Genomic DNA, 23,361 nt, shown 5'->3' on the forward strand with positions numbered 1-23,361 from the left:
ATTTTCTGGTAGTATGAATAATAGCCAACAAGGAGGAACCTCCAGCTCAGTCAACTTTATTTCTTTATGATGTGTCCATGTTTGTTATGTAGTTAGTAGAGGGATTCTACTATCTAGATCTTCTGGGCAATCAAGAACAATGGCAATATCCATATATATATATATATATATATATATATATATATATAGAGAGAGAGAGAGAGAGAGAGAGAGGTATTTCACTCTGGGAACATGGATTCTTATTTAAATGCTATCACTGCTCTGTACAGCATCATTACTCTTTTTGTTATGTTCTGTTCATTTAAAATATGGATATATTTTAACTTCATTTTTTTCTTGTTATGAATTAAATTTTCTTACTCCCTTGCATAATGTCTTAAATAAATTCAGAATTACATTTTATGTAATTTGAGATAAAATTAGCCATGTGTATAAATTGAAATTACTCATTAAAACATTGAGCTATAAAGAACACAAATGAAGTTTCAGGTTTGGTCATACTGACTGGTAATGAAAATGGTAAATACCAATTTCTTGCAATATTTGACATGGCTCAAGGGTCAAACGTTTCTATAGGAGGAGATAACATGTTAATTTTTACCTGATTTTATCTCTCTGTCTTCTTTTTCTTTTTCTGTATCAATAAACAAATATAAAACAGTGGGACATGTGGCACATGCCTTCCATCCCAGTACCCTGGAGGCAGGAGCATGAGGATCTCTATGAGCTTGATGCCAGCCTTGTCTACAAAACAAGTTCCAGGACGGGTTGGGCTGTTACATAGAGGAATCTTATCTCAGTAAAAAATAAAAACAAAACAACAAACAAAAACCCTTCCCCCAAGGAAAATAAAAAAACAGCCTTGTCTACAAAACAGACAGCCTTGTCTACAAAACAAGTTCCAAGACAGGTAGGGCAGTTACATAGAGGAATCTTATCTCATAAAAAAATAAAAACAAAATAAATAAAAAAATCAAAAACCTTTCCCCCAAGAAAAATAAAACACAGAATTACAGGGAATAATTTTAAAATGCGTATCAGAAGAGAAATATCTATCTATATTAAGTAAATAACATTAAAATAATTAAAATAACATTAAAACCAAAATCACAAAAAACCAAAAGAGTAAGACATAGGCAAAATTTCAAATGTAATATATCAATATATTATATCTATTGGGATGACTAACATTAAAAAAAATCTGACACAAAAAGTTCTCTAACATTTTAAAGGATCTAGCATAATGGGAATTTTTATTTGTTTTTAATGAGAATTTAAAATGAGAGACATTGTGGAAGACATTGCAATGATTTAATTTTTATCTTTCTTTATTTAAATTACTTTATAAATAATACCAATCAAAATTCCCACTTTTCCCTTCCTCCCAGTTCCCCCCAATATCCCCACACACCTTCCCCTCAACCCCCTCCAGTCCTAAAAGAGGACAAGGCACCCTGCCCTGTGGGAAGTCCAAGGCCCTCCCCCCTTGGCTTAGGAAGATATGCATCCAAAGAGAATAGGATCCCAAAAAGACAGTACATGCAGTAGAAACAAATCCCAGTGCCATTGTCATTGGCCCCTCCATCTGTGCCAACTGTCAATGATATTCAGAGGGTCAGGTTTGATCCCATGCTCATTCATTCCCAGTCCAGCTGGAGCTGGTGAGCTCCCATTAGCTCAGGCACACTGTCTCAGTGGGTGAGCCAACCCTCGTGGTCCTGACTTCCTTGCTCACCTTCTTCCTCCTTCTGCTCTTCAACTGGACCTTGGGAGCACAATCCAGTGCTCTGATGTGTGTCTCTGTCTCCCTCTGTTGCTGGACAAAGGTTCTATGTTAATATTCAAGATAGTCATCAGTCTGACTATGGGGCAAGGCCAGTTGAGGCACCCTCTGCTCCCCTACCCAGGATCCTAGCTGGGGACATCCCCATGGACTCCTAGGAACCAGCCCAGAGCCAAGCCTCTTGCCAACACCAAAATGGCTTTCTCAATTAAGATATCTCCTTTCCTGCTCCCATATCTATCCTTCCTCCATCTCAACCATCCCACTCTCCCAAGATCTCCCAACCTTTCCCTTTTCCCCTCTCTCTCACCCTCACCCCTTCCCTCTACCCTCCCTCCCGCCCCATGCTCCCAACTTTTATCTGGTGATCTTGTTTGCTTCCAATTTCCAGGAGCTATCTGGGAAATGCAAATCAAAACAACTTTGAGATACCATCTTACATCTGTCAGAATGGCTAAAATAAAAAAAAAAAATCACCAATGATAGTTTATGCTAGAGAGGATGTGGTGTAAGGGGAACACTCATCCATTGCTGGTGAGAATACAAACTTGTGCAACCACTTTGGAAATCAGTGTGGCAGCCTCTCAGAAAATTGGGAGTCAACCTACCTCAAGATCCAGCAATACCAATCTTGGGAATATATATACCTAAAACAGAATTATTTATAATAACCTGAACCTGGAAACAACTGAGATGCCCCTCAATTGAAGAATGGATAAAGAAAGTGTGGCACATCTACACATTAGTTAGTGTACTACTCAGCGGTAAAAAACAATGACATCTTGAATTTTATGAGTGAGATAACCCAGACCCAAAAATATGAATATGGTATATAGTCACTCATTAGTGGATTCTAGCCATAAACAAAGGACATTGAGCCTATAGTTCATAATTCTAGAGAAGCTACCTAATAAGGTGAACCCAAAGAAAAATATATAGAGATCCTCCTGGAAATTGGAAGCAAACAAATTTAATTTGTTAATTAAAAAACTTTTCTTTATACAGTATATTTTTACCATGTTTATATCCTCCTGAAATTCCTGCCAGATCCTTCCCACCTTATCATCTACCCGACTTTACTATTCTTCCTTCCCCAAAAATTCCAAACCAAATAATACCAAACCAAACCAAACACTAACACACAAAAAAATAAAAAAAAAATAAAGAAGCAAGTTCTCTTTTTATCTCACAGTTTATTTGCTCCTTGATACTGTCTTGACAGGTTTGAGAATAAGATAAAAAGAGAAAATTTGCTTGTGAATGTAGCAGGTTTTCTCATATTTGCCAACAACACCAAGCTATTCCTCAAAAGGTGTGTATATAAACAAACTGTAGTACATTCCATAAAAGGCAACTGGAAGAAATTAGTTACTAGGCCTTGAGAATATGTGGAGAAGGCTTAAGCACATATTACTCAGTGAAAACCCCAGTCTACACAGGCAAGTCCAGGTAAACTACTATGTGGATAAGCTAAGCTTCTGGAGACATACAAAGATCAGTGATTTCTAGAAATTAAGAGGAGCAGAGGAAGAAATAGTAGAAACACAGTGAAGTTCTAGGGCCATGAAATCCTTAAAAATGATGGTGTGGTGCTGTACGCATGATGCTATGCCATTTTCAAACCTTGGAGAATCCTGTTGGCAAAGAGCGCTTCTTCTTCTCGAGGTTCTCTGTTAGCATGTATTGACCCTGTAAACTAATTGTCTTAAGTATGGTATTTTAATGGATGTAAATAAAGTATTTTCACCATCTTTACACCCTCACCACCCTCTCTTGAATCTGGCTTCTGCACAGAATGAAAAAAATGCTATCTCTCTGAATCTAGCACTTCACTTGACTTGATCTGCATTTCCATGCTGTTTCCTTCATTTTTCAGAATTTAGATCTATCGTGCATCCATAATCTATTCTCTTTATCTGTTTTTCAGTCCTGTACTTCTGTACTGGTTCCCTAGCTCAGCTATGATGAAGAATTTAATGAACATAGTTTTTCTATTAGATGCCAGGAGTGACATAAGGGAATTACATGGGGGCTCTATCTTAAGAATTCTTAGATGAACCTCCAGACTCATTTCCATAATGTCTGAACTACTTTGCATTTCCACCAATTCTGTAACAGTTATTTTATTTTAATATGCTATCCAGTTGTTATTCATTTTCTTATTGATAGACATTCCAAATGAAGTGAGATGGAATCCCAATGTAGTTTTTTTTATTCTTTTTTCTTCCCCTGTCCAAAATTCATTGTGTTCTGGCATAAAAGTCAGAGAAATCCAACTGTTTCCAGGATTAGAGGCATGAGACTCCATGTATGGCTTCAATGTAGTTTTGATTTGCATTTTCCTGATGGCTAAGGAGTGCAAATATTTTTTTCAAATATTTCTTAGCAATTTACAATTCTTTATTAAGGACTGGCTTTTCAATTTATTTGTTCATTTGTTATTTTGCTTGTTTACTGTCTGCAACATAGGGATCAAAATAAGGGTCTTGTGTTTTCTAGGCAAGCACCCTTTCAAGTTATTTCATTCCCAACTCACACGTCCATTTGCTGAGAGACTTGTTATGCATTTTTTAGGATTTTTATTCTTTACATATTTGAATATTTGTATACTATCAGATAAATAGCTGCCAACCATTTTCCTTTCATTCTGAATGCTATGTCTTTAATCCATTAACTATTTTCCTGTGCATTCTTGTTTTATGTAGTTTCACTTATCAATTCTATTGTTTTCTGTACTATCAGAGTCTTATTAAGAATATTAGATTGACTGTGTTTACCTCTTGAAGCATTTTCATTAGTGATTTCAAAATGTCAGGTCTCATTCTAAGGGCTTTACTATCTTTTTGAATTCACTTTTGCAGAGGAAGAAATGGGGATCTAGTTTCACATTCTATATGTGGATATCCAGTTTTGCCGTCAGCATTAGTTGAAAATGCTGTCTTCTTTACTATAAAATGAGATCCATTTTGTTGAAACTTAGAGGACTACTGATGTGTACACTAATCTATCTTTTATGAACCATATTTCATAGCTACACAGATGAATATAAAGCTATAAATATAAATAAAGTTAGGAGAAGGTAAGTAACCTTTGGGTAGCTTCATAATAAGAAAGTTCACAACATGGATTTAAACTCAAAAGGACCTAAAGTGCCTTATCTGTTATTTAATCTATTTTTTACAAAATTCCCTTGTTGATTGCTAAAGAATTGTATATTTGTTAATAAAACGTGAAGGTATTATAGGAAACCCTCAGATATAGCAGAATATTATACTTTTGATTTTCCTCTAGTAAATTTGTTCATACACAGTGAAAATTCCCAAAGGAAAACACACAACTCTGCCCTCGGAACTAGGTACTCCTAGAGGGAAACTACAAATTGAGTAGACTTTAAGTCCCCAAAGATTCAACATTACATATGAATTCTATTGTAAATAGACTGAGAAAATTCTATCATCCTGGGGTTTATGCAACCTGGGAGGAAATCATAAAGGTGAGAATAATTTTCTGTGCTGATCCATTCAGTAGACTGTAATTCAAATGCGGTGATGTTTACAACTTCTTATAACCTTTTTTCTGTCATGTAAGTAATAAAAAATCTAGATAAATTCTCAAGTACAAATCATGTCATTTACCAAATGTATGGTTTCATAATGTCTGGATCTGTTCTGATTCTGATGAGTGTTAAAAAAATTATCATCAGAAACTCAAACTCTTAAGGATATTGGGAAAAAAGGATCCTTGTGCTTCAACAGCAGTGAAGCATCCTGAACAGAGGTAAGCCCTGAATCATCCATGTTTTGATAATTTCCTTTGAACTACAAAGCAATAAATCATGGAATACAGAGCAAGTCACTGGATTGCTTCTTTAAGTCCAAAACATTAGTGGAGGCTAAAGAATGGGGAAATGTTCAGCAACATCCTTATCAGCATTACCTCAGGACTGAGTCACTCATTGTGGGGAGGGGTTTGAGAAGAAGTGGTAGCCATGTTCTTTGGATGTCTTGCTTTGTCTTTAGATAATCCTGAGATCAGAAACGATGAACTCCAGCTGTCTCTCTGACATCATGATGCAAAGATCCTTGCTAAGGTCATCTGGTTCTGATTGATTTTCCTACAGATGTCTCATGTAAAACAAATGGATATGGAAAATGACTCTTCAGTGACTGAGTTCATTTTTATAGGATTAACAGATCAGCCAGAACTCCAGCTGCCCCTGTTTCTTCTGTTCTTTGTGAACTACACAGCCACTGTGGTGGGAAACTTGAGTTTAATGAGTCTCATCTGCCTGAATTCTCATCTTCACACACCAATGTACATTTTTATCCTCAACTTGTCCCTCATTGACTTCTGTTATTCTTCTGTTTTTACCCCCAAAACGCTGATGAACTTTGTCTCAGAAATCAACACCATATCCTTCAGAGGATGCATGGCTCAACTATTTTTCTTCTGCCTTTTTGTTAATTCTGAGTGCTTCGTGCTGACAGTCATGGCCTACGATAGGTATGTGGCCATCTGTAGGCCCCTGATGTACACAGTAGTCATGTCTCCCGGGGCTTGTTCTCTGCTAATGCTTGCTTCACACTTGATGGGGCTCTCTAGTGCCATTGTGCACACAGGGTGTATTATCAGACTCAGGTTTTGCAATTCAAATGTCATCAACCACTACATGTGTGATACATTCCCACTGCTGGAGCTCTCCTGTGGGAGCAGTCATGCCAATGAGCTTGTGAGTTCTGTTTCTGTGGCTGTAGTTATTGTTGGCACTGGCATCATTATTATGTCCTCCTATGCTTTTATTCTTGTTAATATTATTCATTTGTCATCATCTAAGGGTTTGTCTAAAGCCATGAGCACATGTAGTTCTCACATAATAACTGTTGCCCTGTTCTACGGATTTGGTCTGCTTGCTCATATCATGCCATCATCTGCAGAGTCTGTGGTTCAGAGGAAATTTTTTTCAGTAGTTTACACATTTGTTCTGCCTTTACTAAACCCACTCATTTACAGCCTTAGGAACAGGGATGTCAAACTTGCTGTGAAGAGAACATTGAAGAGAATCACAGTCTAAGTGATGAACTATCTGGGATGTTGACATCCTCCATGTCTCCAGATTAGCTCTTTCTCTTCACATTTCATCCCTATCAACCTCCTTCTATGATATACTTTTCCTTTTCTTTATTCTTATTTCTATAATAGTTTTAGAAAAGAAAAGGAATAATACTACTCTAATATATTTTCCTCTTTCAACATGAAATGTGGTTATATTTTTTCATTTCTATGCATTGAATGGAGTTACAGTTGTGTAGGCTTATTCATGATCTGGAGATTTTTCTTGTGAGAATGTGAATGTATCGTATTCTTGTATACTGTATTAGATAGAGGCCCTGGGGGATATCTTTTCATATTTTTCTATTATTTATATATTTAGATGTGATATTTCATTATTATATTTGCATCATTTTTAACTCACTCTCTTTCTTCAAACTTGCCATTTCCACTCCTATATCTCAAATTTATGACCTCTAGTGTAATTTAATATATACATACATAGCAATATATATTTGATATATACTTCATTTATTTAGAGTTATTTATTTATATACGTTTAGGGCAACTGTTCAGGATCAGATAGTCTATCAGAAAGCTCATCCTTGGAGAACATTGAGTTCTTTTCTCAGAATCTATTTATTGCCCATAGCTCTTCATCTAGGGGTGAGCCTTGTGAGGTTTCCCCTAGCCACATTGTTATGTCAACTGTTCCTATCATTGTTATGCAGGTCTTGTTTAGGTTCTTTCTTGTTACTTACTTTACATTTCTGCCCCAGGTCCCTAAACTAATCTGGATTGGGTCTTTAGCACTTTAATATTGCTGTTTTTATTCTAATATTTTATTTTTTAATACATATTTCATTTTGTGTGTATGGGTGTTATTTTCTGCATATATGTCTGTTCACGTTATCTGTACCTACTGCCCATGGTGTTCAAAAGAGGTTGTCAGATATCCTGGAACTGAATTTACAGGCAACTGTGAGACTCCATGTGGGTACTAGAGATTGAATTTGGGTCTTCTTCAAAAGCACAAAGGTACTTTACTGCTGTATCCATCCGTTCTTTCCATCTTACTTTTTCAGACAGCGTCTCTCATTGGAGCTGAAGTTTACCTATTCAGTGGCCAAATGCTAACAAGAAGCAATCTGAAAGCAGTTGAGTTTATTTCAGGATAAAAGGTCAAGAGGATTCAGTCTAGTAGAGAAGACATGATGGCAGAAGTGTGAGGTGGTTTATCACAGTGCATCTTCAATCAGGAAGCAGAGCCAGATATAAAACTTTAAAGCCTACTCATAGGAACTCAGTACTATTAACAAGTCTATATTTCCAAAACTTTCTACAACATTCCAAAACAGCACTGCTAGTTACAGTATCAAAGTGTTGAAAAACACAAACCTGTGATTGATATATCACACAACGCAGCAATAAGAATTATGTTGTCTTAATTATTTTGACTAGTGTGTTGGATATTTTCTCACCTAGGAGTATGCTATTTCTTTGATTCTTTTCATTATCTATATTCTTTCATGAAGTATGTAATGTTCAAGTAAGACTAGTTGTATTAGGATTGCTGTGTCATTCCCTCCCAGTTTGCCAGAATGACTTAGCAGGTAGCTTCTCACCCCATGTAGTTAGGCTTTATCATATAATCTCCAGCACATTCCTGAAAATAGAAAGCTAATTTTAGAAGCAGAAATAGTAAGAAATAAGCCCATAATGAAAGTGTTCAGTAATAATTAAAATAATCATGCATTTATATTATTAATGTTATGGAATATAGAGAGTATGATGTATGCTAGGACATTAGTAAGGGCAGTGATGAACAGAACCTAGGAAGAGTAAGACAAAGAATTGCCATAAGAGCAATGGAGTAACACAGAGAAAGGAAAGATTAGTAGAAAGTGGAATTTGGATATCATTATGGTAAATGGAGTTTAAAGTTTATTAATTAGATGATGAGGTATTTGGCTACACTAAGAGAGTAAAAGTCCTACCATTTACCCTCTCTTAATTGAATTTCTTCACTTCAAAATTCATAGCTGTGAGCAGAAATAAAATTCTGTCTATCCTGTCAAAGGCACCCTTCATGTTTTGTTGTAATTAAACAGTGTGTACCAGTTCTAAGTCAGCTGCTAGGCTCTGTCCACAAGGGAAAAAGATCAAGTAACATATAAATAAAGACTTACTATACTTATACCTTACTTAAAAATGTCAGAGGTTCTTGGACAAATGTACTGAAGATTGAAGAGTCCACAGATACCAGTCCAGACTGCTATATCCAGCAAAATTCTCAGTCACCATAGAACCAAAATAATATAGAGCTGGGCTGTGGTGGCACATGCTTTTAATCCCAGCACTCTGGAGGTAGAGGCAGGTGGATATCTTTGACTTCGAGGCCATCCTGGTCTACAGACTCCAAAACTATACAAAGAAACCCTTTCTCAAAAAAACATAAATAAATAAGTAAATAAATAAATTCCACAATAAAGTCAAATTAAAAAAATATTGCTCTACAAATGCAGCCTTACAGAAGTTATTAGAAGGAAAAGATAAACCTAAGGAGCTTAAATCCTTGAAAATCCAGGGAATAAATAATCTTGTGCCATCAAAATCAAAAGAAGTACACATACACACACATACATACACAAATACCACTACCACAAACACCACCAATACCAACAAAATAGCAAGAATCAGTAATCATCAATTATTGCCAACTTTTGAAATCAATGGACCCAATTCCCCCCAAAAGACACAGACTAAGAGAATGGATGTGATAACTGGGTCTATACTGTAGCATTCAAGAGATGTACCTCAGCATCAAGAACATATATCACCTCAGGCTAGAAGGTTAGTAAAAGATACTCCAAGAAAGAAAGTCTAAGAGCAATCTGGTATAGCCATTTTGATACCTAACAAAATAGAATTTAAGGCAAGATTAATCAGTAGAGAAGGGAAAAGACACTACATTCTCATCAAAGGGAAAATTCCCACATGGGATATTACAATTTTTAACATCTATGACCCCCAGACAAGGGCAGTCTAGTTTATAAAAGATACACTATTATAACTGTAGTTACTTATTGACCCTTACACACTGAGAATGGGAGAGCTCAAAACCCCACTATCACCAGTAAATAGGTGGTTCGGATAAAAACGAAACAAAAAAATGCTGGAGATAGATGTCATTACCTAAAAGAGCCTATCAGATATTTACACTGTATTTCATCTAAACACAAAAGAATATGCCTTCTTCTCTGTATCTTATGGATTTTTTCTCCAAAATTGCCCATGTTCAAAAACAGCCAAATTTTAGAAGTTATAATAAATTGAAATAAGTCCCTACATCCCATAAAACAACTACAGATTAAAACTGCATACAAAAAGAACAGAAACCACAGAAAGTTTAGAAACTTATGGAAAATGAAAAACTCTCTGCTGAATAAAAAATGGGCGATAATAGATATAAAGAATTTCTAGAATACAGTGAAAAGAAAGCACAACATACTCAAACTTATGGAACACAGTAAAAGGGGATTTTTCTGCCAGCATATAAAAACTGAAGAGATCTCATAGTATCAACTTAATATGACACCTGAAAACTCTAGAAGAAAAAGAATAAACATCATCCAAGAAAGTAGACAATAAGAAATAATCAAACTGAGGGCAGATATCAGTAAAAAAGAAAAGTATAAACTATCAATGAAACAAAGAAAAAATCAACAAGATAGACAAACTCTTATCCAAACTAACTAAAAGATAGATAGAGAATATCCAAATTAATAAAATCAGAAAAGGGCATAATACAGACATTGAAGAAATTCATAGAATCATAAGTATATAAGTATAAAAACCTGTTGTTCAATACATTGGAAGATATAAAAGAAATGGATAATTTTCTTCATAGGTACCACTTACTAAAGTAAAATCAAGATCAGATAAACAGTTTAAATAAAGCTATAACCCCTAGTGAAATAGAGGCAGTCGTTAAAAGTGTCCCAACAAAGAAAGTCAAGGGATAGATGGTTTTACAGGACAGTTCTACCAGACTTTCACAGAAGAACTGAAAAAAAAATTATAATCACATCAGATACAGTAAAATTCTCTGGTAAAAATCTCACACTCTTTCATGATAAAAAAAAACAAAGCTAAACAAAACCTGGAATTTATTTGGGGGTAAAGGAATGTACTTAGAATACAGTTTATGGCAAACTCACAGCCAACATCAATAATACCACTAAAATCAGGCATAAGACAAGGTTGTTCACTCTCTCCATGTCTATTCAATACAGAAATTGAAAACTTAACTTGAACAATAAGACAAATGAAGAAACACAAGTAGATACAAATTGTAAAGAAAGAAGTCAAAGTATCCATATTTATAAATAATATGATAATATACATAAAATTCTAAAAATTCCAATGGGAACTCCTACAGCTGACAAACACTTTCATAAAGGTAGCTGGACACAAAATTAGCTCACAAAACTCAATATCCCTTTTATATAAAGATGGAAAACTTACTGAGAAAGAAATCAGGCAAGCAATACCTTTCACAATAGTCTCAAAAAATATGAAATCTGTTAGATAAGTCTAACCAAGTAAGAAAAGTTGGGTATGATAAAAAATTGAAGCTGTTGAAGAAGACATTAGGAAATGGAATGATCTCCCATACTCATGAACTGATAGTATTAACAGTAAAAATGGCAGTCTTAAAAAAAGGAAAGACAATCATCCTGTTTCCCCAAGTTTCCCCCATCCTCCCCTTCTCATTTTTCTCTCCCTTTCTCCCCTTACCCCCATCCCACCCCACCCCACACCCAAGATCCCAAATTTTTTTTTGGGGCAATTTTGTCTACTTCCCATAGCCAGGATAATTATATGTTTTTCTTTAAGTTCACCTTCTTATTTAGCTTCTTTAGGATCACCAATTATAGACTCCGTGACCTTTATTTATGGCTAGAATCCAATTATGAGTGAGTACATCCCATGTTCATCTTTTTGGGTCTGGGGGAAGTTTGGATAGGGGAGCAGGGAAGCACAAATCTTAGTTAAGGGAGTCATTTTAGGGTTGGTAAGAGACTTGAACCTAGAGTGGCTCCCAGGAGCCCAAGGCGATGTCCCCAGTTAGTTCCTTGGGCAGCTGAGGATAGGGAACCTGAAATGACCCTATCCTAGAGCAATACTGACGAATATCTTGCATATCACCATAGAACCTTCATCTGGTGATGGATGGAGATAGAGACAGAGACCCACACTGGAGCACCGGACTGAGCTCCCAAGGTCCCAATGAGGAGCAGAAGGAGGGAGAACATGAGCAAGGAAGTCAGGACCACGAGGGGTGCACCCACCCGCTGAGACAGTGGGGCTGATCTATTGGGAACTAACCAAGGCCAGCTGGACTGTGGCTGAAAAAGCATGGGACAAAACCGGACTCTCTGAACATGGCGAACAATGAGGGCTGATGAGAAGCCAAGGACAATGGCATGGGGTTTTGTTCCTACTTCATGTTCTGGCTTTGTGGGAGCCTAGCCAGTTTGGATGTTCACCTTCCTAGACATGGACGGAGGGGGGAGGACCTTGGACTTTCCACAGGGCAGGAAACCCTGACTGCTCTTTTTACTGGAGAGGGAGGGAGAGAGGAGTGGGGGGAGGGGGAGAAGTGTGGGAGGAGGGGGAGGGAAATGGGAGGCTGGGAGGAGGCAGAAACGTTTTTTTTCTTTTTTAAAAAATTAAATAAAAAAGGAAAGACAAAAAAAATGCTCCCAAAACAAAATCCAATTTACAGATTCAGAATTCCAACACAATTATTCATAGAGATGGAAAGGAAAATTCTTGGCTTTATCTGGGCAATCAAAGACCCCAGAATAGGTAAAACAATCCTGAACAATGAAAAAATGATTAAATGTCCCTTCATTCCAGATTTTAAGTTGTATCGGAGAGGTATAATAATAAAAAGCACAGCATATTTTCATAAAACAGACATGCTGATCAATAGGATAGAGTTAAAGACTTGACACAAGTCTGCATACATATCTACCTGATTTTTGATAAACAAGTTAGAAATACACACCGAAAAAAGACAACATTTTCAACAAATGATGCTGGTGAAACATGTAGAATACATGTAGAAAAATGCAAATAGATCAATACTTATTATCCATCTCAATACTCAGCTCCACGTGTATCAATGATCTTAACATTAAAACAATATGCACTGAAACTTATATGAGAAAGTGTTGAATTGCTTTGAACTCATTGGCACAGGAAAGACTTTATGATCAGAATGAAGATTGCACAAAGGCTAAAATCAGCAATTAATAAGTGGGACATTGTGAAACTGAAAAGTAAGGCCAAGAACAGAGTCATTAGGACAAAGTGGTAGCCTACAGAATGGGAAGAGACTTTTATCCAGTCCATATCAGGGAGAGGACTAAAATCCAAAATATATAAAGAACTCAAGAAACTAGATACCAAAAACCAAATAATCCAGTTAAAATTGGAGTACATATCTAAACAGAATTCCCCAGTGGAGGAAACTCAAATGCCTGATAAACACTTAACAAAATGTTCAATATTCTTAGTCATCAGAGAAAAGCAATTCAAAGCTAATTTGAGATTCCATTTTGCACCTGTCAGAATGGCTAAGATCAATATCCCAAGTGACAGGTCATGCTGTTCAGTATGTAGAACAATAAGAACACTCAATCTTTTTCTGGGAGTTCAAACTTGTAAAGTCACATCAGAAGTCAGTATGGCGGTTCTCACAAATTTAGGAATTTATCCACATCAAGATTCAGCTATACCACCCTTTAGCATACACCCAAGGGATAAATCACCCAACCACAGGGACACTTGCTCAACCATGTTTATTGCAGCTTTATTCATAGTAGCTAGAAATGAAAACAGTCTAGATGTCTCTCAGCAGAAGAATGAATAAAGAAAATGTGATACATTTACAAAATGGACTACTACTCAGCAGTTAAAAAAATGGCACCATGAAATTTGCTAGCAAATTGTTACACCTATAAAAAATTACTATGAATGAGTTTGATGTAGACTCAGAAAGAAAAATATGCTATGCATTTTTTTTATCTGGGTATTAGCTATTAAATCAAGTATAACTGAACTACAGTGCACAGACCCAGAGAGGTTAGGTATAGAGGAAGCAAAGCGGTGCCATGTAGATCTTCTTGGGAGGAAGAAATAGTATGGATTTATAGGTGGACTAGGGGAGGGTTATCAGGAATTGTAGGGTGAGTCTTAGGGAAAGGGGAGATGTGCTTGAAGCGGGGTATGTGGGGAGGAGACAGCTGGAGTTGATGAACATTGAATGAGTGATATGTAAACCTGGTACAGTAGAAAATTCCTAAAAAAAATAAGTGAAAAATATTGTAGTGAAGGCTCTGAAAAATGATGGAGATAGAATTACAACAGGCTATTTCTTGGTACCAAACAAAGTTTTCTGTCTTGAGACTGGATCACATACAACTGTGATTTTGACCAAAAAGGACCCATGGAAATCTCAAAACAAATCAAGATGTGGCCACAACAATAGTTTACCATCCACAAAGTGAACAGAAAAGCTCCATTGTTGAAGACAGCACAAATGCAACTCTTCAATATGAAGAAGAACTTCTACCCACATAGAAATTTCAGCCATAGTTGCTAGTGTCTTTAGTATGGGAAGGTACTCTGCTGGATAACAAATAATAAACCTTAATACCTACTCAGCCACAAACCTTTGATCTACAATCTGTCCTAACTGAAATATATGCCAGGGAAATGGTAGCACAATGCTAGTTGGAGTAAATAACTAATTTGGTTTTGATTTAAGGTCTACTTCATCAGTTGGAACCCATACCCAATACTGTTTGTCTGATCACGAACTGGGGATTAGATAGTTCAGGGGCCTAGGGTAAAGTCAAATAAAAATAAAGTAAAATAAAATAACTCTTAATGATGTTCCACGATCTAAAAGACTTCTTACTACAGCAGATAGGAACAATGAAGACACCAACAGTCAGTCTGTACACAGGGTGAGCCCTTGGGGGATATAGTTCAATAAGTGACATCTCCATCAAATTTCTCTAAGTAGAGCTCAACAAATTTCATAAATGCAAACCAGAGAGAGTGAAAAAGCCAGAGAAGATGCTGGATGGCAGAACAAGGTCCACTAGATCTACTGAGTAAAATTCACAAGAATTAACAGAGACTAAAGCAGCAAGCAAAGCAACAACACAGGTCTGCCCCTGATCTTCTGCATACATGCTTTAGTTGCCAATTTAGTGTGAAATTCCTGGTGTGTGAAAGAATGGTTCATTGATTTGCATGACTATATTTGAGGCTCTTTCTTCTTCTGTTGGTTTGCATTATCCAACTTCAATGTGATGTTTTTCTTGTATATCTTTTGTTATAATTGGTTATCGTCTCTTAGAAGTGTGTTCTTTTCTATTGCAAGACAGAAAGGGAGTGGATCCAGAGGTGTAGGGAGGTGGTAAGGACCTGGAAGGGAGTTGAGGTAAAGAAAACTATAATCAGGAAACATATTTAAAAAGAAAAAAGGGAACTTATTCTATACACTCAAAAAATCAAAAAATTATCATTAATAAGTGAGTCAGTACTGGGAATGTCGTCAGTGGGTAAGAGCACTATCTGCATAACTGGCATATCCAGAATTTTGATCCGAAGTACCCAAGTAAAATGTGCATGTAGTATTAATTAAAATGTAAATTAGATACACAAGTAATTGGTATACTAATGTTATTTATAGCAAATATAAAATATTAAGTCTTGGTTGGAAATTAAGGTTGAGTAAGTAACTTTATCATCTCAAAAGCAAAAATAGACAATGATTAATTGATCAATCTACAGGTAGAAAGATAGTACAGGAACCATACAAATTATTATATATGATGGATTAATATTTGGATTTCTACTGTTTACTCTTTCAAACTGTCATTTTAAGTTTATCCAGGAAAAAAGGGGCATGGTAAATTTTGTAAAATTTGATCTTATATTATCATAAAATCATACTTATATTAATTTCAAAATAGTCACCCTAATGGTGCACCATTCTTTGTTACCCAGTTTTTTTCTTAGTAACATAGAATGTCATGAATAGATCTAGATGCACTTTGGGTGACAACTGAGGTATCTTATTTTTGGGAGGAAATATTAATGAGAAATGATGGGTTTCAAGGATCCTCTTTCTGCTATACTTCAAGGTATGGCCCCATAGATAGTATCCAATTCAAATTTCAATAGTGCCAAAACTGAGAAAAAAAGTTCATTTATCTGAATAAGAATATAGAATAAAGGGTAGGTAAAATTTATCAGCCCCTTTTCATATAACCAATAGAGTTCTAATACCTTTTGTAAAATACTGAATCACACAGTAAGATAGCTCTTTTATTGAACAATATTACTGTATATTTTTTTGCAGTACTGAAATTGGACCACAGATTTATTGATTCAGGGGAGAATTCTACATCACAATATACTAAATCATTTTTATGAGTCTATTTTACAATTATAAATAAAAAGCTGTCACAGAAATCTGCGGTTTTGTAGTTACAAAGTGGGAAATCTGGACATTCTTCTTTCAGAGTTCTATGAATTATAATGAGGAGAATGAGAAAGGGGACCAATCAAAACTTTACTCTGAATCGGAGGTACCCCTTCTGGGAAATGATATTATCTCTAGGCATCTAGCGCTAGTTATGACACTGGATACAAACATAAGTTCAGCTACTTCTACCTTTAAGAGCTCATCCAATGTGGGAAGAAGTCCTGTAGCAAAGAGAATAATTTCCTGGATTTCCAATAAATTTTCTAAGGAATCTAGGTCTTAAGATGCATATTCTCATTTAAGTCAACTCATCCTTTAGAAATTCATAGAAGATAATGATTTTCTTTTCTATATGTGAAAATAAATTTCTTGTGATTTTTCTCAAATATAGATTATGTTATGTCCCCCACACTACTTCTAGAGGAGCACAGGCTTGTCTTACTGATGATTATAACCTGCTTTATTACTGCTAACTGCACCCTCTCAGGACAGTAAAGAGAAAAACATCATGAGTTCTGGTAGCAGAGAAGGCTCCAGAAAACAAAGGTAAGAAAAAATAATTTCTGCTTGAAAATTCCTAAATTTACTTACATACTTCTCTTTTCTGCCCTAATTACTGGTAAACTCTAGGAAAACCAGGGGGAAAATGCTCAGAGACATTGAGGTTCTACATACATTTTACTGGATATATGGAAATAAAATGGGTGTAAGGAAAGAGGAAATGGCTTTTTCAGGAACTAAGAACAGTTGTGTTATTTGTATGCCTTATAAGGTTATTTATATATCCTACTGTATGTCCACTAAACCCCCAAATTAGGAAGCAGCCACTCTAGTTCTTCCACAAGAATCAAAGACAGGTTATTGGTTAATGTCATTTTTCACTCCTTTTATTATAGATGCAACCAATGAAGCAATTGACTATGAAAAGTAACTCTTCAGTGACTGAGTTCATGCTTATGGGATTAACAGTTCAACCAGGGCTCCAGTTGCCCCTCTTTGTCTTCTTCTTGTTAAACTACACAGCCACTGTGGTGAGAAACCTGAGCTTAATGAATCTCATTTTTCTAAATTTACATCTTGACACTCCCATGTACTTTTTCATCTTCAATCTCTCCTGCATTGATTTCTGTTATTCATTTGTTTTCACTCCCAAAATGTTGATGAGTTTTGCTTTAAAGAAGAACACCATTTCTTTTACAGGATACATGAGTCAGCTATTTTTCTTCTGCTGTTTTGCCAACTCTGAGTGTTATGTGTTGACAGCCATGGCTTATGATCCCTATATGGCCATCTGTCAGCCCTTCCAGTACACAACTATCATGTCACCTAAGATATGTTGTCTGATGATGGGTTTTGCAGGGGCCATGGTTCACACAGGGTTTATGATCAGGCTCAGCTTTTGTGATTCTAACATCATCAACCACTACATGAAGTAATAAGGGTGGTGGGGCTGCGTTCCCAGCACCCCGGCCGCCTGCTCGGCTAGCTTATGCCCCGAAATAACAACACACAAACTGTATTCTTTATGACACTGCTTGGCCCTTTAGCTCTAGCCCTTACTGGCTAATTCTGATATCCCGATCAACCCATCTCTAATAATCTGTGAGCACCGGTCTTACCAGGAAGATTCTAGCCCACGTCCATCCTGGGTCGGAGCTTCATTGCGTGTGTCTGCCCAGGAGCCGGGAGCATGGCATCTCTCTCTCTGAGGCATCTGCTCCCGAGACGAGAGCTGTGGAGTCTGAGCTCACTTCCTCGTCCTCCCAGCGTTCTGTTCTGTTTACTCCTCCCACCTATCTTCTAACCAATGAGGGCCAAGCAGTTTCTTTTTTATTTAACCAATGACCTTCCTCCATCATTTCCCCTTTTTCGGTTTAAACAAAAAAAAAAGGCTTTAACTTTAACAGAGCAAAATTACATATAACCAAACAGTTATCAAGTAAAAGTTACAATAATCTTTATCATAACTAAGGAAAACTATAACTATAACTAACTCTTCTTAACTCCTTCAAAGACTCCAGAAAGATACAATACTACCTAAGCTAACAAGAAAAAAGCAACTTTTAAAACTCGAGAAATGACAGAGACATCTCGCTGCCTGGACAGTCACCCAAAGTTCCTCTGTACCGTTGGGGCATCCATCTTCAGCCTTCAGGCCCATGGTAACCAGCAGACATTTCCATAAAGCAGGAAAATTCAAAGTCATTTCAGTCACTATCTGTTGTGTACTGCAGAATGTCTTGCAGACTCTTTCATGAATCAGGAACCCCGAAAGATCATCTCACCTTAGGCAAGTTCAGTAGTCCTCTCTCTGTGGGTTCTCTGTGTCCAGTTTATGCAATAGTCCAGGCAAGAGCAGTTTCTTGCCCAAATGGCTATCAAACTCCATAACGAGCCTCTTCGATGCCCATCTTCCTCTTGAAGTAGATTGGTGCTGCCAGGAGCAGAGTGTCTCATTGTCATGAAAAGTCCTAAGTTATTAAAACATTTAAAATGCCATATTCTATAATCTTTGAAAAATATGAAGAATGCCTATCTAAAATATATCTATGTACATCTAGAAAATCTTAACTAATGTGACTACAAACTTGACTATTATGATTATCTATTAACAATCTATACTTCTAATTATACATTACATTTTTAAATGAACTACACAATCACAGTTCCTTAATCAAGATCAGAAACACATATACATATAACAAAATTGACTTTAAATTTAAATCACTAAAACAAAATCCATATCAATGTAAATAATTCATATCTCTATCATATCCCCCTTTAAATGTAAAAGAACGTTTATAAATCATATTTGGGAACATGGGCGCAGTTTTTTCTCTCCAAACTGCTTCCTGCTGAATGGGGACATTGTTAATTAGGTCTTTCATGGTATAACCTGTGTGCTAGTTTCATCTCAGTTGAGCGAAGCAATTTTCCGAGGGTGTTCACGCAACCTTTCAGGAGGACGTGGTCCATCATACCAAATCGGAATAGAAGAAATTAACAAGGTCTCATCCTCTGTGAAAACAAAGTAAGAAACTCCTTTCCAAAGCATCATGTCCTTAGATCCAAATTTCAAATTCAGGGCATTTTCAAAATATCTATGTTGGATTAGTTCAGCAGCATTTATAAACAAGTATCTTTTAGTAGTTTTTGCTCTTTTGTCAGCATTCAAATAATTCAAAGAGAGCATAATAGCATACAGTATCAAAATTCTCTGTGTATTTTCCATCTTTGTGTGCTTTATTTTAACCTCTATTTTGTTTATTTTTACTTTTAACTTTTTGCTTTTTGAGACAGGTTCTCTGTATCTTTGACCTGAAGTAACTCTGTAGACCAGATTGTCCTTGAACTCTCAGAGATCCGCCTGTCTCTGCCTCCCAGGAATTGGGATTAAAGGTGTACGCTATGACACCTTGAACTCTCAGAGAACTGTTTGTCTCTGCCTTCTAGGCACTGGGATTAAAGGCATGTGCTACCACACCTTGAAGTCACAGAGGTCAATCTCCCTCTGCCTCCCAAGTGTTGGGATTTAAGGTGTGTACTACCTCACACAACAACTCTCTTCCTTTTTTTGTTTTTTACTTTAAGAACTTCAACTTTTAGTCTGCATATATTCTTAACACACTTTAAACCATTCAGAAATTTTCTCTGTCTTTGAATCTCTCTTTACTGTATATCTCTCTTTTTCTGACCACATGAGTCTTTAATTTACCAAGCAATCTCAGTAGGACTAAAGGTGTGGCTTTGCCGGCTAGATGTAGCCCATTCCTTAGCTTTCCAGCCTCATGGCTGAGGTACTGGCTGTAGCCCTGTTTACTGCCACAACACTATGGCATTTCAAGGTCCCTGCCAGCAAGTGAGCTTCAGCAGCCTGTGCTTGCAAACCGCACGAACCGCCTGCGTAAAAGAGTAAGAGTTTGCCCTGGAAGGACAGCCCAGAATGCTGGCATTTTTAAACGGCTTTTTTCCTGCTACGGCTGAAAACCGAAAAGCATGTGTTCAGCTTTTTGGCAACACCGTTTAAGTGTTTCGTGGCAGGACCTCTTAATGAGCTGCAGGGTTTTGCAGCTGAAGCTGAGTCAGGAAAGTCTCTCTTAGATGAGAGCGCTTGCTTGCCTCTAGCAAGCAGAACAGACCCAAGAAATTGCCACAAGAAACATGCTTTACTCTATTCTTTTCCAAGCTTTCTCAGGCTTTCTGTGGACTCAGTTACCCACACGTCTGGGTGCCATTTGAAGTAATAAGGGTGACGCAGCTGCGTTTCCAGCACCCCGGCTGCCTGCTCAGCTAGCTTATGCCCCGAAATAACAACACACAAACTGTATTCTTTTAGACATTGCTTGGCCCTTTAGCTCTAGCCCTTACTGGCTAATTCTGATATCCCGATCAACCCATCTCTAACAATCTGTGAGCACCGGTCTAGCCCACGTCCATCCTGGGTCGGAGCTTCATTGCTTATGTCTGCACAGGAGCCGGGAGCATGGCGTCTCTCTCTCTCTGAGGCGTCTGCTCCTGAGACGAGAGCTGTGGAGTCTGAGCTCACTTCCTCTTCCTCCCAGCATTCTGTTCTGTTTATTCCTCCCACCTATCTTCTAACCAATGAGGGCCAAGCAGTTTCTTTTTCATTTAACCAATGACCTTCCTCCATCAACTACATGTGTGACATCTTTCCTCTCCTTCAGCTCTCCTGCAGTAGCACCTATGTCAATGAGTTTGTGAGTTCTGCTGTAGTTGGAACAATTCTCATTTTATCTAGCATCATTATTTTAGTCTCATATGCTATGATTCTTTTCAATATCATTCACATGTCATCAGGAAAGGGTTGGTCCAAAGCCTTGGGCACCTGTATGTCTCACATCATAACTGTTAGTCTCTTTTACGGATCTGGGCTACTAGCTTATGTCAAACCATCTTCTGCTGAGACTGTACGCCAAGGTAAATTTTTCTCAGTGTTTTACACTCTTGTGGTTCCCATGCTGAATCCTCTCATTTACAGCCTCAGGAACAAAGATGTCAAAGACGCTGTGAAGAAAACCATGAAGAGAATCACAAGTTGAGTGAACATTATACCTTCCTTAATCCTGCCATACTGTTCTGCCTTGTTCTTCTCTTTGTCTTTCTCAATATATTTCTTCTGCTTTGTCTTGTTCTTCTCCGTGTCTTTCTCAATCTATTTCCTCTCTTTTTGTCTCATCTCTCTAAAGTCTGGAGATTTCATATAACCTCTCTTTCTGTCACTATGAGATATAATTCTGGTGTCTATTTTTCCCCACTTCACTTGTTTCCAGCTTAATTATGACTCCACAATGTTGGTCATTATCTACTTCAGAACAGGACCCTCTTCTCCTGTCTTTCTGTTCCTAATAATAACAAAACCTATGCCTTTTTGTTGTGTGCTTTCTCCTGATGGAAACTCATAGAGTGTGTTCTCAATGCCCTACTTCTTCCTCTTCTGAGACAATTTTGGTTTTCTTTATTTGTTTCCTGAAACAACAGATATTTTATAAACTAAATTAGTAAGATGAGATAAGAGAGGGTAAAAACTGAAAATACAGCCTAGATCTTGAAATTTCATGATTATTTAAGGTATTCCTAAGATATTATATTATTCTAGACTTGTAGTCTCACATCTGTAATGAAATTCTGTACTATACTTAAATAAAATGTGGTTCTTTAAAGTCTGAGTATGTATTCAACCTATTCCTTTTAATTGACCCCCACAAGACACAGAAAATATGACATTTGGTATTGAATAGAACTGAAATTTTCACTATCCTTCTTTGATACATGGATTGGTCAATAATTGTTTTTAAAATGGCAGACCTACAATCATGCCTGTAAAACAAAGAACCATTTAGTGCCTACTATTTTTAAGTGTCTATATATGTATATGCACACACACACACACACACACACACACACACACACACATATATATATATATATATGATAGATGCAGTTTTGTAAAAATCTATTTTATTACTTTAAAAACTAAAACACAGCTAGACTTGAAGTTTCAGAATAAAGAATATCCTTGCTTTTGATTGAGTTTGCTTCTCAGGGCCAAAAATGATATGGATATCTATTTTGTTATTTTATGTGTTTCTATGATCTGAAAGAGAAAATAATTATGTAACTTTTTAAGGCCATACACCTTATGCATAAGACTAGATTCATACCCACTGTGCATTTGGTTAAGAAACACAAGGGCAGAAAACTGTGAAAAAAACAGATAGACTCTCTAGAGAATTGTTTCACAGTGACTGTGGAAGTTGGGATTCTGTCAGAAAATCGACTCAGTCATGATGCCTATTATAGAAATGATGCAAAGATTTCAGATCCAGTTAGCAAAGTGTCCATGTTCCTACAGAAACCTCAATTTAGAGTGACACAGGCATGGGAAAAAGAGTAATAAATATTTTCATCTTTTTATGATTAGTGATATTTTTTCTAGGTTTTTGAGACTGAGGAGATTGAGTAAGCTTTTCTGGTGACTCATGTTCATTTAGTGAATTGTATATTTAAGGAGTCTGATATATGTCTCATATTCATTAGTAGAGAAAAATGACTTAGCCGGAACACAGAAAAAAACAAAGTTAATTGTACTACACACTATTTTCCTTTGAACATGTTCACAGAACCAAAATCCTTTAGAATAGATAGTCCTCCATGCGTATTTTTTAATATATATTTTTATGGTTTATTTAGCTTTATTTTTTTTATGTGCATTGGTGTGGAGGTGTCAGATCCCCTGCAACTGGATCTTCAGACAGTTGTGAGCTGCCATGTGGGTCCTCTGGAAGAGCAGTCAGTACTCTTAACCACTGAGCCATCTCTCCAGCCCCCCTCCATGCATATTTTAAGATTTTTTTCTGGTGATACAAGTTTAAGCTTTCAGCTTTTCTACTTAGTGTACCAATCTCAGAGAAGAAATGATTGTCCACAAGTCAAG

At 36.7% G+C, this 23,361-nt stretch overlaps 2 protein-coding genes across 2 annotated transcripts; both read left to right on the forward strand.

Moving 5' to 3' along the window:
• The first annotated feature begins 5,897 nt into the window (after positions 1-5,897).
• Positions 5,898-6,854, forward strand: LOC121451839 (olfactory receptor 143-like). Its single transcript, XM_041657612.1, has one exon. The coding sequence runs from the start codon at positions 5,904-5,906 to the stop codon at positions 6,852-6,854; it is 951 nt and encodes a 316-aa protein (XP_041513546.1). The 5' UTR covers positions 5,898-5,903.
• Positions 6,855-17,296: 10,442 nt separating this feature from the next.
• LOC121451768 (olfactory receptor 143-like) lies at positions 17,297-21,466 on the forward strand. The gene is made up of 2 exons (XM_041657511.1): positions 17,297-17,833; positions 21,065-21,466. The coding sequence occupies exons 1-2, from the start codon at positions 17,303-17,305 to the stop codon at positions 21,464-21,466; spliced, it is 933 nt and encodes a 310-aa protein (XP_041513445.1). The 5' UTR covers positions 17,297-17,302.
• The last annotated feature ends 1,895 nt before the right edge of the window (positions 21,467-23,361 follow it).

Source organism: Microtus oregoni, unplaced genomic scaffold (genome assembly GCF_018167655.1).
Source record: "Microtus oregoni isolate MIOR12 unplaced genomic scaffold, Mior012 000008F_ref0000371, whole genome shotgun sequence".
NCBI lineage: Eukaryota > Metazoa > Chordata > Mammalia > Rodentia > Cricetidae > Microtus > Microtus oregoni.

Bases quoted from the DNA above. Each gene is read 5' to 3' on its own strand.
- LOC121451839 (XM_041657612.1), top strand. From the start codon at position 5,904: ATGTCTCATGTAAAACAAATGGATATGGAAAATGACTCTTCAGTGACT.
- LOC121451768 (XM_041657511.1), top strand. From the start codon at position 17,303: ATGCAACCAATGAAGCAATTGACTATGAAAAGTAACTCTTCAGTGACT. The intron at 17,834-21,064 runs ATGAAGTAATAA...TCCATCAACTAC, and splicing joins CTAACATCATCAACCACTAC to ATGTGTGACATCTTTCCTCT.